Source organism: Austrofundulus limnaeus, unplaced genomic scaffold (genome assembly GCF_001266775.1).
Source record: "Austrofundulus limnaeus strain Quisiro unplaced genomic scaffold, Austrofundulus_limnaeus-1.0 Scaffold54, whole genome shotgun sequence".
NCBI classification, from domain to species: Eukaryota; Metazoa; Chordata; class Actinopteri; order Cyprinodontiformes; family Rivulidae; genus Austrofundulus; species Austrofundulus limnaeus.
In genome coordinates this window covers 893,324-908,078 of record NW_013952456.1, presented here as the reverse complement: position 1 = coordinate 908,078, position 14,755 = coordinate 893,324, and the positions used below count along the sequence as shown (strand labels likewise).

General features: G+C 41.3%; 1 protein-coding gene across 1 annotated transcript in view; it reads left to right on the top strand.

The window, feature by feature from the left end:
• znf407 (zinc finger protein 407) overlaps window positions 1-14,755 on the top strand; it is a gene marked incomplete in the record, with an annotated part of 254,368 nt that overhangs the window by 3,791 nt on the left and 235,822 nt on the right. Inside the window, 1 exon segment of the mRNA XM_014008931.1 lies at window positions 738-2,828. Within this exon segment, the coding sequence (XP_013864385.1) occupies window positions 738-2,828 (2,091 nt within the window).

The window sequence follows — 14,755 nt, the reverse complement described above, 5'->3', positions numbered from 1 at the left end:
CTTCTACGTATTAAAAATGTTGTTAAACATATGAGTGGCGCACTACCGCTACTAGTGGTGAGAAAGTGTATCGCACCTGATTCAAAATCAATGCAGTCCTGCGGACCAAAGTTAAAAACTGTTGTTGTTTTGAGGCCCTCAAGGTGGCACTCGCGGCCCACAATTGGGCCGCAGCCCATAGGTTAAGAATCTCTGGCTATAGACAGTCTTGTGTTATGGATTTTTCACACTGAAAACAACAGCAATCATAATGATATTTCTGAGTTAACTTTAAGGCAGTTATTGGACAGAGTTAACACAACATTGCACATGGACATTGTCTTCACAAACAAGCATGCTTTCATAACACTGGCCGACAGTCAGACTTCAACCATGTTTCTCAAGAGCACAAGCACCTTGAGCTACGGAGGACAAAAACTGCCAAAATAAAAATCGAATACAGAAATTAATAAATGGCTCAATAAAATGAATAATTTGCCTACAAATGCATCAAAAATATAAAATAAAGCATACAAGAATTATATATTACAATAAAATGTAGCATAAATTACTGTTTGTGTTTTTATTTGTAATAATTTCTGTACTGTATGCGTCATCTTTCCTAGTTTTTTTTAAATTTATCATTTAATTTTCAGTACTCAGTTCCTTATTGTCTATTTTTTTTGTTTCATTTGCAATTTTCAGCCTGTCCAACTTGTTCATATTGACTTACGGTAGTATCTTTTAATGTCTTTCAGTTGATGCTGATGTGAACAAGAGTGACTCAGATGATATTGAGGACAGTGGCAACAATGTAAAGGCTCCAACACCACAAGCCATGGCCAAATTCAGGTTCCACCTGAAGTGTACCAACTGCAGTTTCAGGGCCAGCTCCATTGCAGTGCTGGAGAAGCACGCTCATGTCAAACACCTCGACATGGACTGGTTCCGCTGCAAACTTTGCAACGTTTTGACCGCCACATCAGAGTGGATGAACGTTCACCTGAAAACGGATAGCCACTTGCAGAAGCAGAAAGAAGACGAAAAGAACGGCTCCGAATTTTCCTCGTTCCAAAAATATGTTGAGAGTGTAAGCAGAGACAGTGCTGGAGATGATGAGGCTGTAGGTGATGTGGAAGAATTTGAACCTCCCACAAGGAAACGAGGAAGACCAAAGCTGACTGGGTCTATTACGTGTGAATACTGTGGCTTGATTGTGTCCAATGCTACCAACCTCAGTGTTCATGTTCGCCGGAAACACAGCAAAGAATATGGCTACAGCTGCACTTTGTGCAACTACAGCTGTGTGACCAAAGGAGACATGGATAGACACTGTTTCACTAAGAAACATATTAAGCGAGCACAAGAGGGTTCAAATAAGAACCCGGTTACTGATCACATAGATGCATCATTACTCAAACCCATAGTAACCCATAGTCCTGCCTTCCAAACCACAGGCACAGAACAGGAATCCAGCAATGCACTTCCCCAAGAATTCAAAGTAGAAGAGCAGTCTCAATCAGACGCACCCCAGCAAGCAAGTAAATATGACTCAGTCAATGYATGCAGTCTGTGTGATTTTGCAGCTCAGTCAATCTCTTCCCTCCATATTCATGTAAAGAGAAAGCACACCAAAGATTTTGAATATGTTTGTTTGGCATGTGGCTACTATGCTGTAAACAGCAAGGAGATGTRCCGCCATGCCAATACGGAGAAGCACAGACAGAAAAATCTAAAATATCTGGAAATGCAAGGCAGCAAAGGAGAAAGAGATACAGAACTTCCACTAACTGAAAAGAAGAACAATGACCATCCTGTGGAAAAATTAAACCCTGAACTTAAACATCCAAACCCATCTGATGCATCTGATTCTTGTTCCAATGACAATCAAGTTTTAGAAATGCAAAATACCTCTGCATCCCCTGCTACCTCAGAGATCATTAGTGTGGTGATTGGTGGTGTTGGCAGTGCAGATGAAGAACAAGTAAAGATGGATACATCCTCTGCTGGTGATGAACCAGATTCAGTCAGCCAGACAACAGAGCTGACAGTCTTGTCTGAGGTCCAGCAGGTTTCAGGAGATCTTCAGCTCTCCTTAGACAAGTCTTCACAACAAGAAAGCCAGGAGGAAGGACATGAACAAGTAGAAGATGAGACTCTAAAGGCAGATATGCTGATTGTAGATATGCATATGTCCAAAGTTCCTCCATTTGATGCTTGTATTGTATCTTTAAAGGTCCTTGCTAAGCAGGATCAGGCATCGCTGGAAGTTCTCGCTGTAGAAGGAGAATCCTCTGTGATGTCTGTGACTGGAGGATCCTCWTTTGACCATGGATCCTCAGCATACATCAGAAAGCTCAAGCCCAAGGAAGCAAAGACTGTCACTGGAAGCGACTCTCACTTACGCTGCGAAGACTGTGGCTTCATGGCAGATGGCCTCAGTGGCCTTAATGTCCACATCTCCATGAAGCACCCCTCCAAAGAGAGGCACTTTCACTGCCTGCTATGTGGCAAGTCATTCTACACTGAGAGCAACCTGCACCAGCACTTGACTAGTTCTGCCCACATCCGCAATGAGCAGAACAGTGTGGAGACGCTGCCTGAAGGGGGCGCAAGTTTTAAGTGTGTGAAGTGCACAGACCGCTTCAACACGGAGCAGGATTTGTTTTTTCACATCAAAGAGAAGCACGAGGAGCTCCTTAAAGAGGTCAGCAAGTATGTGCTGGAAGACACGGAGCAGATCAACCGGGAGCGTGAAGAGAACAAGGGAAGTGTTTGTAAATACTGCGGCAAGGTTTGCAAGAGCACCAACTCGATGGCCTTCCTGGCTCACATTCGTACACACACCGGTAGGTAACTTGTCCTTACACACTTACTAACTTTGTATTTCTGTTCTCTGGTTCAGCCATACATTCCTGTTGTACATATACACATTAAAAATATTATCTGCCTGAAAAAAAACATCTGATCTGTAAAAGAAAATTATATCTGTCARTTTTACAGATGTTGACAAATAGTTGGATGTGGTTGCTGAGACTGATCCCAACACATATTCTGAGTGCAAACAAATTGTGTGAGATCTTGGTTTAATATTTTGCAATGAATTGTTTGGAGTCAACTTTGTCTGCCAGTTAGCAAAATACCCCATGAGCCACTGCACAGTTTTTAATGAAGCTTTTCAGATACGCTAAATACTGTTGAGGTAGCTGTGAGTCATTCATAACACATACTCTAGTCTAAGTACTATGGGTGACATCTTTTCATGAAAATTTGCATTAATGGTTKGAGTCATTCTTGTTTATCTGWTAGCAAAATATCACATATTTTGATTAAAAGTATTTTTTGGATGTGTACACCTTCAACTTTTTGGAGTCAGGCCAATGCAATATGGCCACCACTGCCAATTCACATTAGCCAGCACAAAAGCCGGGTACACTCCGGACGCGCTTTGAGCAGCCAAAGCAGCCAGTTTACATGCAAAGTCTRTGGTGGGACGTGCATCTAGGAGCAGCATGGTGCATTTTGCCAGAAGCGCACAAGGTAGCRGTAGGATGCGGCAGAGCGTTCAAAAAATTGAACTTTCGCTGCTCGACGAGCAGCAGCAACCAATCAGAGAGAATAATTTTTCCACGTGATGKTTTCCTGAACCCGAAACRGATGGACAGGAGCTCTTTAGCTGAAATCGACCGTCTGCAGTTGCCGGTTGGTGTTCTGGCTGGAGATATCAGCACCAATGTGGGTCAGCAGCTCGTTAAAATAATTGTGGTGTAAACTGGGCTTGGGACAAAAAAAATGCTGCTTCATTCATACCGAATGCATTTCAAAGCGTCCAACTTGAGGCACTGGGCGCATTTTTGCTGCTCAAAACGCGTTTGGTGGGGACCCAACTAAAGAGCGTGGTAGTAGCTGAGAGTCATTTACAATGCATACACCCCTGAGTGTGAGATTTACAACTTTGTAGCCAATTACATTCARTGTCTTGTTACAAAGTTTCATGGTCTTTTGAAAACATGTTTTACTGAAAAAAWTCTAAAACAATGTTCTCCTTTTGTTACTGTTTAGCTGTTAGGGCTTTGCGTTTAGGTTCAGCAGTATAAAACAGGAAGAAGCAGTCTGCTCTGTGGCAGCTCAGACTATTGTTAAGGCTCCTATCTACTTCAACCAGGTAATAGCTCTTTCTGTAGAGGTGAAGGTAAAGACTGATTSAGCTTCAAACCAACAGGAGAAAACCTAATGGAGCCCAGATTGGGATTTCCTGAGCAACGCTTGGTCAGAGACGTGCGACTCATAATTGATGTGTCCATTACCAAGACTCAGTTGTAATTATAGTCAATAAGTCTCTGTAAACGTGTTAAAGCTTAGGCTAAAAGCATTGGAGGTCCAAAGAGAGGTGGGCTAATAATTTAAAAATTATCAATGCAGACATATTCAAAGCTTTTAATTTCCCTGGTGTCTGCATGTTCATGTTTGTGCATTTGTGTGAGTGTGTGATGCTTGCTGGATGTGTGTATTTGTCAGCCTTCATGACTAGCTGATTATCTTCAATCCATTAGGATTCATCTTGTCATTTATAATTCAAAACAGAGCTGCACTGGTCAGGGCGTCGGCTGGGAAATGTCCAGCAGGTTAACACTGGGCGCTCCATTACTTTTCCCTGACCATGTGTATTAATTGCTTTTAAAATCAACTTAATGCAGGAACTAGATGTGAGGGCGCCATCGATAAATGCCCCTCTCTGACTCTTTTAGTCCATCCCCCTTCCAGACTAAACTTTAATGGAACTTTAATTGAAGTCCATGCATTATGCTTAGTTTGTGTACACAATTGTTGGCTTCTTTGTGTTTATATGAAGTCGTTTTTTTAAATGCAAAATGGATAAGTAAAGTTTCCAGTTTCTCAGTTCTGTTTGGCAGCTTTAGTTAAACTTAAAAACTAAAATAAAAAAGACAAAAGACTAGCATTTCTTGATGAAATACTTATCACACTTCACCTTTCATGTTGGTTTTAAACTAAACATAATCATATGTTAGGAAATGATGGAGTTTTTGCCATTTAGAGCAAATCATGATAATCACCTTCTGTGCAATCACAGGCACTATTGCAAKATCTTATGTATTCTTTTAGTACTCTGAGTAAAATGTTAGCTTCACTAACCTCTGAACTGCTACACAGATTACTTAGTTCCACTAATTCTGAGACATTACACAGACAAAAAGAAAYTGGCAGAAGTAATGCTAAACCACTAATAATTTACATATTAACATTCAGTTCACCATGGTAAATGGCCTGAATTTATGTAGCAAGTCTGTACGGACTCCAAAGCACTTTACACTTACAGTCATACACACATTCACACACTGATGGTGGTAMGCTACATTGTAGCCACAGCTGCTCTGGGGCACACTGAYGGAGACGGAGCTGCCATGCACCGGCATCACTGAACCCTCTGACCACTACCAGCAAGAAAGGCAGGTGAAGTGTCTTGCCCAAGGATACAATGACTGAGACAGATGTAACGGATCAAACCGGCAACCTACCACTTACAGGCCGACTCCCCTTACCACTCTGCCACAGCCGCCCAAGAACAATATGGTGCACTGGCACTCAGGTTTTGCCTTTGAATAGGCCGTCTGCTGCACTCACTGCTCTTTATTCATCCTGGCACAGACTTTTCACTTATGGTGTCATTTAGTCAATAGCCAAAACTTTAACACAGATGTCAAACCCAACCTAAATGTGTAATGTGACAAGCGTAAGTGAACACAGCTCAGAATGCTTCATAAATCACAGATAAAGGTGTTCATGTCTTGTTCAGAGGTGAGGTAGTGATTTCAGCAGAGCCCAGAGGCAGAGCTAGAACTCTACTGAGCTGAACCACCAGGAGGATAGGAGTGGGAGAGTGAAAAAAAAAAAGGCAGAAGAGGCAAAACATTAGTCGTATTATATCACATGCTGCTATTACATCGATAGGAATGCAGGTTAGATTAATATATATTCAGTATTGTTCTGTTATTGGCACCTAATAGTTTACCTAGATTAATCTAACTCTAGAGCAGGGGTAGGCAACTTAAATGATGGAAGGGGCCACGATTTTTTGTTGGCATTACCAGAGGACCACTATCATAAACTGATGGGATGTCAAAGTAATGAGCAGACAGAAAACAAACAGACTCAGAAGATTTCTTAAAAGTTAAGKGTTGTTTAGTTACAGCGGGGAGGTTCTATATTTGGTAGAGACCTGGAACTGGGGGAGGTGAGTTATTATTGTTTGATCTACAGGCAGATAAGATAAATTGAGAGCTAATGGGCCTCATGCAAGAACATTTTCATATTTTTATCCTAACTTTCTCTTACTTTTGTTAGTATGAAGGGTTCGTACGAACATGCCATGTCAGAAACACTTCTATCTTCAGGAAAAGTGTGTAAATGAGCAGTGTAAACATGAAAAATACCACCTTTACATTCAGGTGCTCGTGCATTAGGAGAGGAGATTAGCATAATTACCACCCCAATAAAACMATATAAGGCCTGTAGAAGTTTGCAAACCCAAGGAAACGTAACTGTCTTCTAGCAGCCCTTGTGACTTCAGTGTGTACTTYTCATATTTAGCTTTGTGCAGCATGTTTTAATCCCAACTAATAATTAAATCCTTTATGGCAGACAGCGTCTCTAAGCAGACTAAACACATAGGTTTGGATAGAAATTCTGTGAACACCTCCCATTTCAACYGAAACTTGATTTTCTTTGTCCAGTTTTCTCCTCTGTTCTGAGCCAAGGGTAAACATCTCTTCCTCACTGGTAGAGAAAATGTGTGTGTGCAAGGTGGTGTCTGCTTTGGAGACCATGTCTAGTGACAAACTTTGTCCTTACAACCAATTCAGGGCCACTGAAACACTAGCATTTTTTTTAATTTTCAAAAATTAATCTAAGAGCTGCCAGTTGCCCATCCCTGCTCTAGAGCAGAAAAAAAAAAAACACTTAAATCTTAGTTTTAATACCTCTCAACCTGCTTGCTAAATTTTGATTTTTTTTTACTGCTCAACTGAAAGATTTCAAAGCTAGAAAAACCAAACATTAAAATTGTCATGATTAATGTTTAGGCCCTACTCTTCATATTTATGGTTGGCCTGTAYGTATTTCTAATTCCACCTTGTGTCATATTTCTTCAGTTTTTAGGTCACTTACTTGGTGTTACTGGAGAATGAAATAACTGAAGACAACATTAAGTCAAGGGCACCATCTAAAGTTTTTGTATTTTTATATTTATAAATATATCACAAAGTTATGATCTTGTTTATGCTTTTTTGTTTCTTTTCATTTTGACAACATATGTCAGTTGTTACTCTAGAGTAGAGTTGTTACTCTAAATCTCCTCATTACAGTGAGTTACTTACCTTTTATGTTGTGGTCATTTATTTTTAGAGTTTGTTTGCCAGGACTGTGGAGCAGCTCGGTAGGGGTCTGTTTCTTTCTGAGTCAGGAGCTCGTCCATATCCTTTTAATTAAGACCCAGTTTTTATTCACTTGATTAATCAGTGAAATCAGGGGGAGGGTGGTGGGAGGCTGCACACAGATTTATCATTTTATCCCTTTAAGATAACAACATACACATTTTGCCAAYGAGGGTACAGCTGGAATTTGCATTTTGAGGTAAATTGGTCACTTTTTCACCGAAGTGAGCTGTCTGACCTCAGACTGAGCTTTAGAGCAATGGACACACGAGCCAGGCAGTGGATGTTTAGCACACACAATGAGATGGTTGTTTATCAAAAGAAGTAGAACAAAGTAGGTAAATGCTGATATTTTTCTAATTTAGGATAGCTAAAAAAATTAATTCATATACCACTTAWACATACTCTACACCTATGAGGATTGCTCGAACTAATATAACTTGATGGAAAATTAAATATATTTAGACAATGGACACTTAGATGAACAGATAAAGACATAAAGCATGTTTACAAAATATACACATAAACCACACAGATCTGAAGAGTTAAGAATAATTCGTCAATTCATTAGCAGGAGTTCTATGATAAATAGAGATTGACATAATGATAAGATGATGAGTTAGGACGATTTATTCAAATTTCAAAATTAGCATCAGGCATGCCTGAGATTCAACGCCAGGTGCATAAAGCAGAAAAGTGTGTGCTGTGTCAATGCACTTCATGCTATGAGGGTGTAATCAACAATATGTTTGGTTTTTAACAGTGTTTGTCAAAAAGACATGCTTCAAGATTATTTCTGGACAATTTATYGCTGAAACATTCTCAGGTCTTTTCTCTATGAACTACCTGACCATCTAMCTAAATTTGTACTTTTTCTGTTTTTTTTATGCATGTGAAAATTATATTGCCACGATGAAGATCAGAGATCATGGTTCTCTATATTAATGAGCATTTTCAGCAAAAACACTTTTTAGATTTGTCCAGTATTTATTAGATTTTTCTCCAAATATTTATTATGCTAGCCAAAGGTTCTCATAGTCATTTATTTTCAGCAGGTCAGTTGCTCAACATGGAGGGAGGGGGCATGTGTTTTGACAGTAACCATAGTTTTCGTTTTATAATCCTTTCAATATAAACTGCAATGGCAGACATTGACACTAGGATGCTCAAAACTGTTTCTCGTTTTTCTTTCTTTCTTATTTTGTTTGTGGGCATTATGTGTTATGTTGAAAAGGAAATTATGGTTATGATGGTCATGAAAATTCTTTGAATTTGCCCATTTTAACTCAACTTTGAATATCCAAGAATCACTGCCTTCTCCTTTTTCTCACTGTGGATTTCCAGCTCTCAGTTAAGCAAGTGCCCCCAGTGAAGATGTTAAAGTATTTTACGGTCTTCTTCAAGAGTTTGATAGAGTTCATAGGGGTGAAACGTCCTTGCAATTAATCTCAAGGCTTCTAGGAACACAAAGCTCTGAAAGCCAGTCTTTTTGGGGATATGACTGTTTTTGTCCTGTTGAGCTCTCTGAATTATCAAAAATAGTAGTTTCATCCAACCCATCAACATTTCTGCTAGATTCCATCCCATCCATACTGTATTTCCCCAAAATTGATATCCATATTCTGGATCTRCTTAATTTTTCTCTAATGAATGGGTATGTGCCACAGAGTTTAAGGCTGCTGTAATCAAACCTTTACTTAAGAAAATTGATCTTGATTCAGGAGTTCTGGCTAGGGTTGGGCATAATCGTATCGTGTGCAATTAATCGTCAGAAAAACATTAATCGATTRCCTTTTGGCACTTGATGATTAATACGATTAATGCCACCAGGCAGACTGACTGGGGATTACTCTGGTCAGTCCGCTTGGTGCTCCTCTCCGCTTCAACTATGACGAACATTAAAAATAACGTTCTGTAATTTATTTATCTATCAACACAATTTAAAATATGATATATAGCCTGAAATCTGTAATTTTCACACAATTTGGAACAATTTTTTATAGAGCAATTCTTTCCCACTAAATTGGCCATGTGACTACGAAATAAGGGTGTCCAGGGACTCCAGGGGATTAATAGTCAAATTAATCTTTATCGGCTAAATACCACAATTAATCGTGATTTTTTTTTTTTGCCAATAATGCCCAACCCTAGTTCTGGCCAATTATAGATCTATATCTAATTTTTGCMTTCATTTCACAAATTCTTAAAAAAACAGTTGCAAATCAACTGTGTGAACATTTGTGAAGGAAATTTTACAACTGATAACCTCAAAGTTARATATGTAACCATGAAGAGCCTGAAAAGATTAAAAGGTTAGAYCATAACTATAAAAGTTTTGAAGAAGTGTTTTTAATTTTGAGTTTCTGTTTAGAGCAGCCTGTGACAGTCTGGGCTGTTTTGATACTGATAARGGCCCAAGGCCTCACACTGAGGCCTGACTGCTGCCTGTACTGCTGTTGAGCTGAAAGGAGTCGAATTGGGAATAAAGCCTTTTGGGAAGATATTCAACTCTTTTCTGCTATATTATTAAAGACTTCCATTTATTGATCACAAATTTCCTTCATCTGGACATAAATAATCTAGTTGAGGAGTTTCAGTCAGGGTTTAGAGCTCATCGAAGCAGAGAAAAAGCACTGGTGAAAGTACTCCAGTGAGAGCTGAAAATCATCGTATGATGATGCCAACAGGACCACATCATCTGCAAATAGCAGAAATGGTATCCTGAGGCCACCGAACCAGACTCCCTCCGTCCCCTGGCTGCACTGAGAAATTCTGTCCGTAAAGGTTTTGAGCAGAATCTGTGACAACAGACAGCCCTGGCGGAGTCCAACTCTCACCCTGAAGGGGTCCGACTTCCTGTCCACAATATGGACCAATCTCTCACACAATTTGCATAGGGACTGAATGGCCCATAACAATGAACCCACAATCCCACACTCGCGTAGCACCCCCACAATGTACCTCGAAGAACACAATCAAATTCCTTCTCCAAGTCCACAAAACACATGTAGACTGGATAGGCAAACTCCCATGATCCCCCAAGAAGTCTAGTGAGGAACAAAAAAGCTGGTTCAGTGTTCCACGGCTCTTCTTCAGTAGCCCTGAATAGACCTTACCATGGAGGCTAAGGAGACTCTGACTCAGTGTCCCATGCCTTGACTGAAGTGAAATTGAAGTTCTCCCAGAGGTGTGAGTTGAAGAGCTGCCTGACTGATTTTTCTGCCAGGCATTCCCAGCAAACCCTCACTACATGTTTGGGTCTACCGGGTCTCTCCAGCGTCTTCCCCACTATCTGGTCCAWCTCATTTTCAGGTGGTGATCAGTTGACAGCTATGCAGGTCAAACTGTCATTACCCATGTGAGCATTGAAGTTCCCCAGCAGAATAAAAGGAATCCCCAGCCAGAGCACCTACCAGCACCCCCACTAAGGACTCCAAGAATGGCGGTGCATAGCAGTGCAGCGGTTAGCACAGCTCCCGAAGATCAGCTTTTTCATATTGTATATACTCTAAGCACACTAAGTTCTTACTCTTGCTCTCGATGGAGAAGGACACATTTTTCCTTCTCCCCTACCTCCCCTATTTTTCCTGCTTGCTGTGTGTTATGTCTAGCTTGCTGGGCATTTTCTTTGCATATTTTTCTGAATATGCTATTTTTATTTTTATGGATTTGGTTAGTTGGTCACTTAATGAAATTTTGGATCAAATTTCTTCCATGGGAGGACAGGTCAAGGGGGACCTTTGTTTGACTGGGACTACTAACTGGATATATCCTTGTYCCTTTGGACGTGGAAACTGATATGCTTGGCTGATTTGCCCCTGGAGGATGCTGAAGGGTTATACATATTTGGATTCTGATCACTGGATTTCTGCTGATTGGATTGTGGTTACCTTGTGTATTGTAAAACGGCGTTGGCAGCTATTCAGGCCATTTATCAGCTGCCTGACCAGTATGAAAGGATGTGCCATGCTATCAGCTCTCAGACTCTAGCCTTGTGTGAGCTGAGACACAGTCTGCAAGCATCTCTTGAGGGTTGCGGGCCGGCTGCAGTCCCTGGRACTCACTGGCAAGATGGAATTGATCTTGGAGAAGTTGATAGCTTAGCTTGGCGGGAATGCCCACACCAATTTGTCTGAGTGGATTCGCCACTTTGGGATGTACCAGTGGACATTAAGGCAGTAGAAAAAAATATTGTCTGCCTGACCAAAAATATTTTCTTGCTATCTGCATTTGGCTCCATGATCCGTCCTTGGCACACTATCTCAAATTCTCCCTGATGGTATGCAAAAAAGATGCTCCTCATCCTCACCCTATCAACACCTGCAACTTYGACTTAGGCACAGTGCCGAYTGATGAACTTTATTCCATCTATCAGGACAATGGCAGACTGTTACCTWGGCAGTGTTTCCCCTACCATTATACAGGCGGGTCGCCCACCCGCCAACGAGACGGCCCGCCCCTCTAAGAATTTCACGGCATGTAGTCATTTTTATTTAAATAAGTCCAGATCAAGTCCAGAGCTTTTTTTTGCGTCTCTCCATATCCACCTCTCGCCAAACTTGGGGGAAAAAAGATGGCGCAGAGCGAGTCTGAACGCTTTCTGTGGTCCTCACAAAGATAGGAAGACGTGTGTGTGCACGCACGCGATGAAAACTCTGCTTTTAATCACGTAGCACCGATGCGACAACTTTGCGAGCTGCTTTTTCTTTCTTTAAAATAAAATGCGACAGGTGAAGCCTGTTACCTTACCAATAATTTAGAATCACCAACACAGACCCCGCGTGCGACCAGGTTCCAGATTAAGGGCCCAGATAATAATCGGTCTTTAAAAYGTGGTAAATAAATTATTTTCAGTGACTGAGAGGAAGTTTTTTTGATAGTTGCATAATTGCATTTTCTAAATGTTATCCTTTGTATCTACAAGGGAGTTCTAATTCTTAGAAAGGACATGATCTGAGTTTTTTTTACTGATAATATTCTATTCAAAACATGTTTCAGTAGTCATAAGAAGCAGGTTTATTTTGAACAAACATTACAAATGTGTTCATTCCTACAAAACGGTACAGAACGACTAGACGCACGTCTGAAGACGGTTTTATGGAAGGAGCGTCTTGTTTTTTTCTGGTCTGTCTTTAATGGCAAATGAAATAAAGAAAATGGCTTTGTGTTATTTACTGYGAGTAAGCAAAGGTTGCTCTCACCAGAGAATTAATTCATCAGCTAATTTAGAGGCGGTCTGTTTGATGGGTTTCACCACTCTATGAACTGCGACCTGACAAACTTTTTTTGTACCGAGCCCAGTTTAACACCGCGGTCAGTTTAATGAGCCAMTGACCCGCTTTGGTGCCGATATCTTCTGCCAGAACACCAACTACAGAAGGTCGATTTCAGCTAAAGAGCTCCTGTCCGTCTGTTTCAGATTGTGGGCAACATTCAGGAACCCGTCACGTGGAAAAATTAGTCCCTCTGATTGGTTGACGYGGCTCGTCGAGCAGCTAAAATTCAGATTTTTGAACTTGAGCTTGGCTGCTTTGGACGAATCGCATGCATGTCAAATGCTCAAACCACACCTACTATTTCATTGCATGCCACTCTAAATGGGCTAGACATGCTGCAAGACCTGTTGATGCATGTCCAGCATAGAATTTGCATGTAAACTGGCTGCTCCTGCTGCTAAAAACATGTTCGGTGTGAACCCAGCTTAAGACCAGGAATGATGCATTCAGACCAGAAGATGCACAATCATTAAGGGCAGCAAGGATAAATCTGACTGCAGGARTTAAGCAGGCAAAGGATGCATATGCCACCAAGATACAAAGTCACTTCAACTCCCAGGACCCACGCAGCATGTGGCAGGGCATTAAATGCATCACAGACTATAACACCAGAGGTGCACAGTGCCAGCAGAAATATGGAATATTCTCCAGAGGATAAACACTCACAAAGCGGCTGGTCCTGACAACATCCCATGATGAGTTCTGATGGACTGTCCCAAACAGCTTTCTGGTGTGCTCACGGACATCCTGAACACCTCTCTCTTACAGACCTTAAATGTGGAAGTTACACCCCCTCCCCCGATGAAAGGATAACTCCGCCCCAAGGCAAATTTGAAAAATGCCTACGATGTGGGTAGTGCCAGGAGACACTGAGGGGCACAGCCTAAAGTGTACCGAAGGTACAAGGAAGCTACCCTCTCATCTACTGGGGAAAACTCCAATACAACTGGCACTAAGTCGGGGAGCCAAAAGTAGACCCATACCAGCTCGGTGCCGCTYACCATGGACAACTCCAGAGTAGAATAATGTCCAGCCCCTCTCTAGGAGATTGGTTTCGGAGCCTATTCTGTGGGTTGAAGTGAGCCCCACTCTAGCTTGTACCTCTGCACCTCACGCACAAGCTCAGGCTCCTTTCCCACCAGAGAGGTGGTGGTGTCCCAAGAGCCAGCTTTGGTAGGCCAGAGTCAGAGCACCTAGGTCCATGCCTCTGGCTACTGCCCATGGCATCATGCATCTGACTCATAAGGCCCCTCCTGCAGGTGGTGGACCCACAGGAAGGCAAACCCATGTAGCTCATTTGGGCTGAGTCCGACCAGGCCCCATGGGTAGAAATCTGGCCACCAAGTGCTTGCTGACGAGCCCCTCCCCCAGGTCTGGTTCCAGGGAGGGGCCCCGGTAACCTACTACCGCCAGGGACACAAAGTTCTATGATCATTTTTCTCCACAACAGTATGCTGAATAATTCTTAGTCTGGCTTTTCACCTAGGACCAATCTGCCATGGGATACCCTACCAGGGGTAATTGAAATTGACCCTGAAAGCATAACTCCTAGAATCATTTAGGCGCTCCTCCGCCATGATAAAGTGATGATTCAACAAAGGAGGTCACTCTACATATTTGTTGTAATTATTTCTATCAATACTGTGTTGTCTTTGTCTCTCTTCCAGAGGAAAATACACMTGGACCAGTCTTTCTGTGTTTGTCTGTCTCTTTCCTGCAGAGTTGTAAAGTAACTAAGAACAAATACTTTGTTACTGTACTTAAGTAGACAATTTGGTTATCTGTACTTTACTTGAGTAATTATTTTTCAGCGTACTTTTACTTTTACTCATTACAATTTTACACAATTATCTGCATTTTCTACTCACTACATTTTTTAAAAAGGTAAGAAGTACAAAGTCGTTACTCCTATTTTATTCCAAGTTGTTATTACTTACAAAATATATTATCCTGATAAATTATGCCTCCTGGATAGAGTGAATTTAATTGTGGTTGGATGAGAAGTATAAACCATTCTGACATCCTATTAGCTTGTACACAACCCATCAC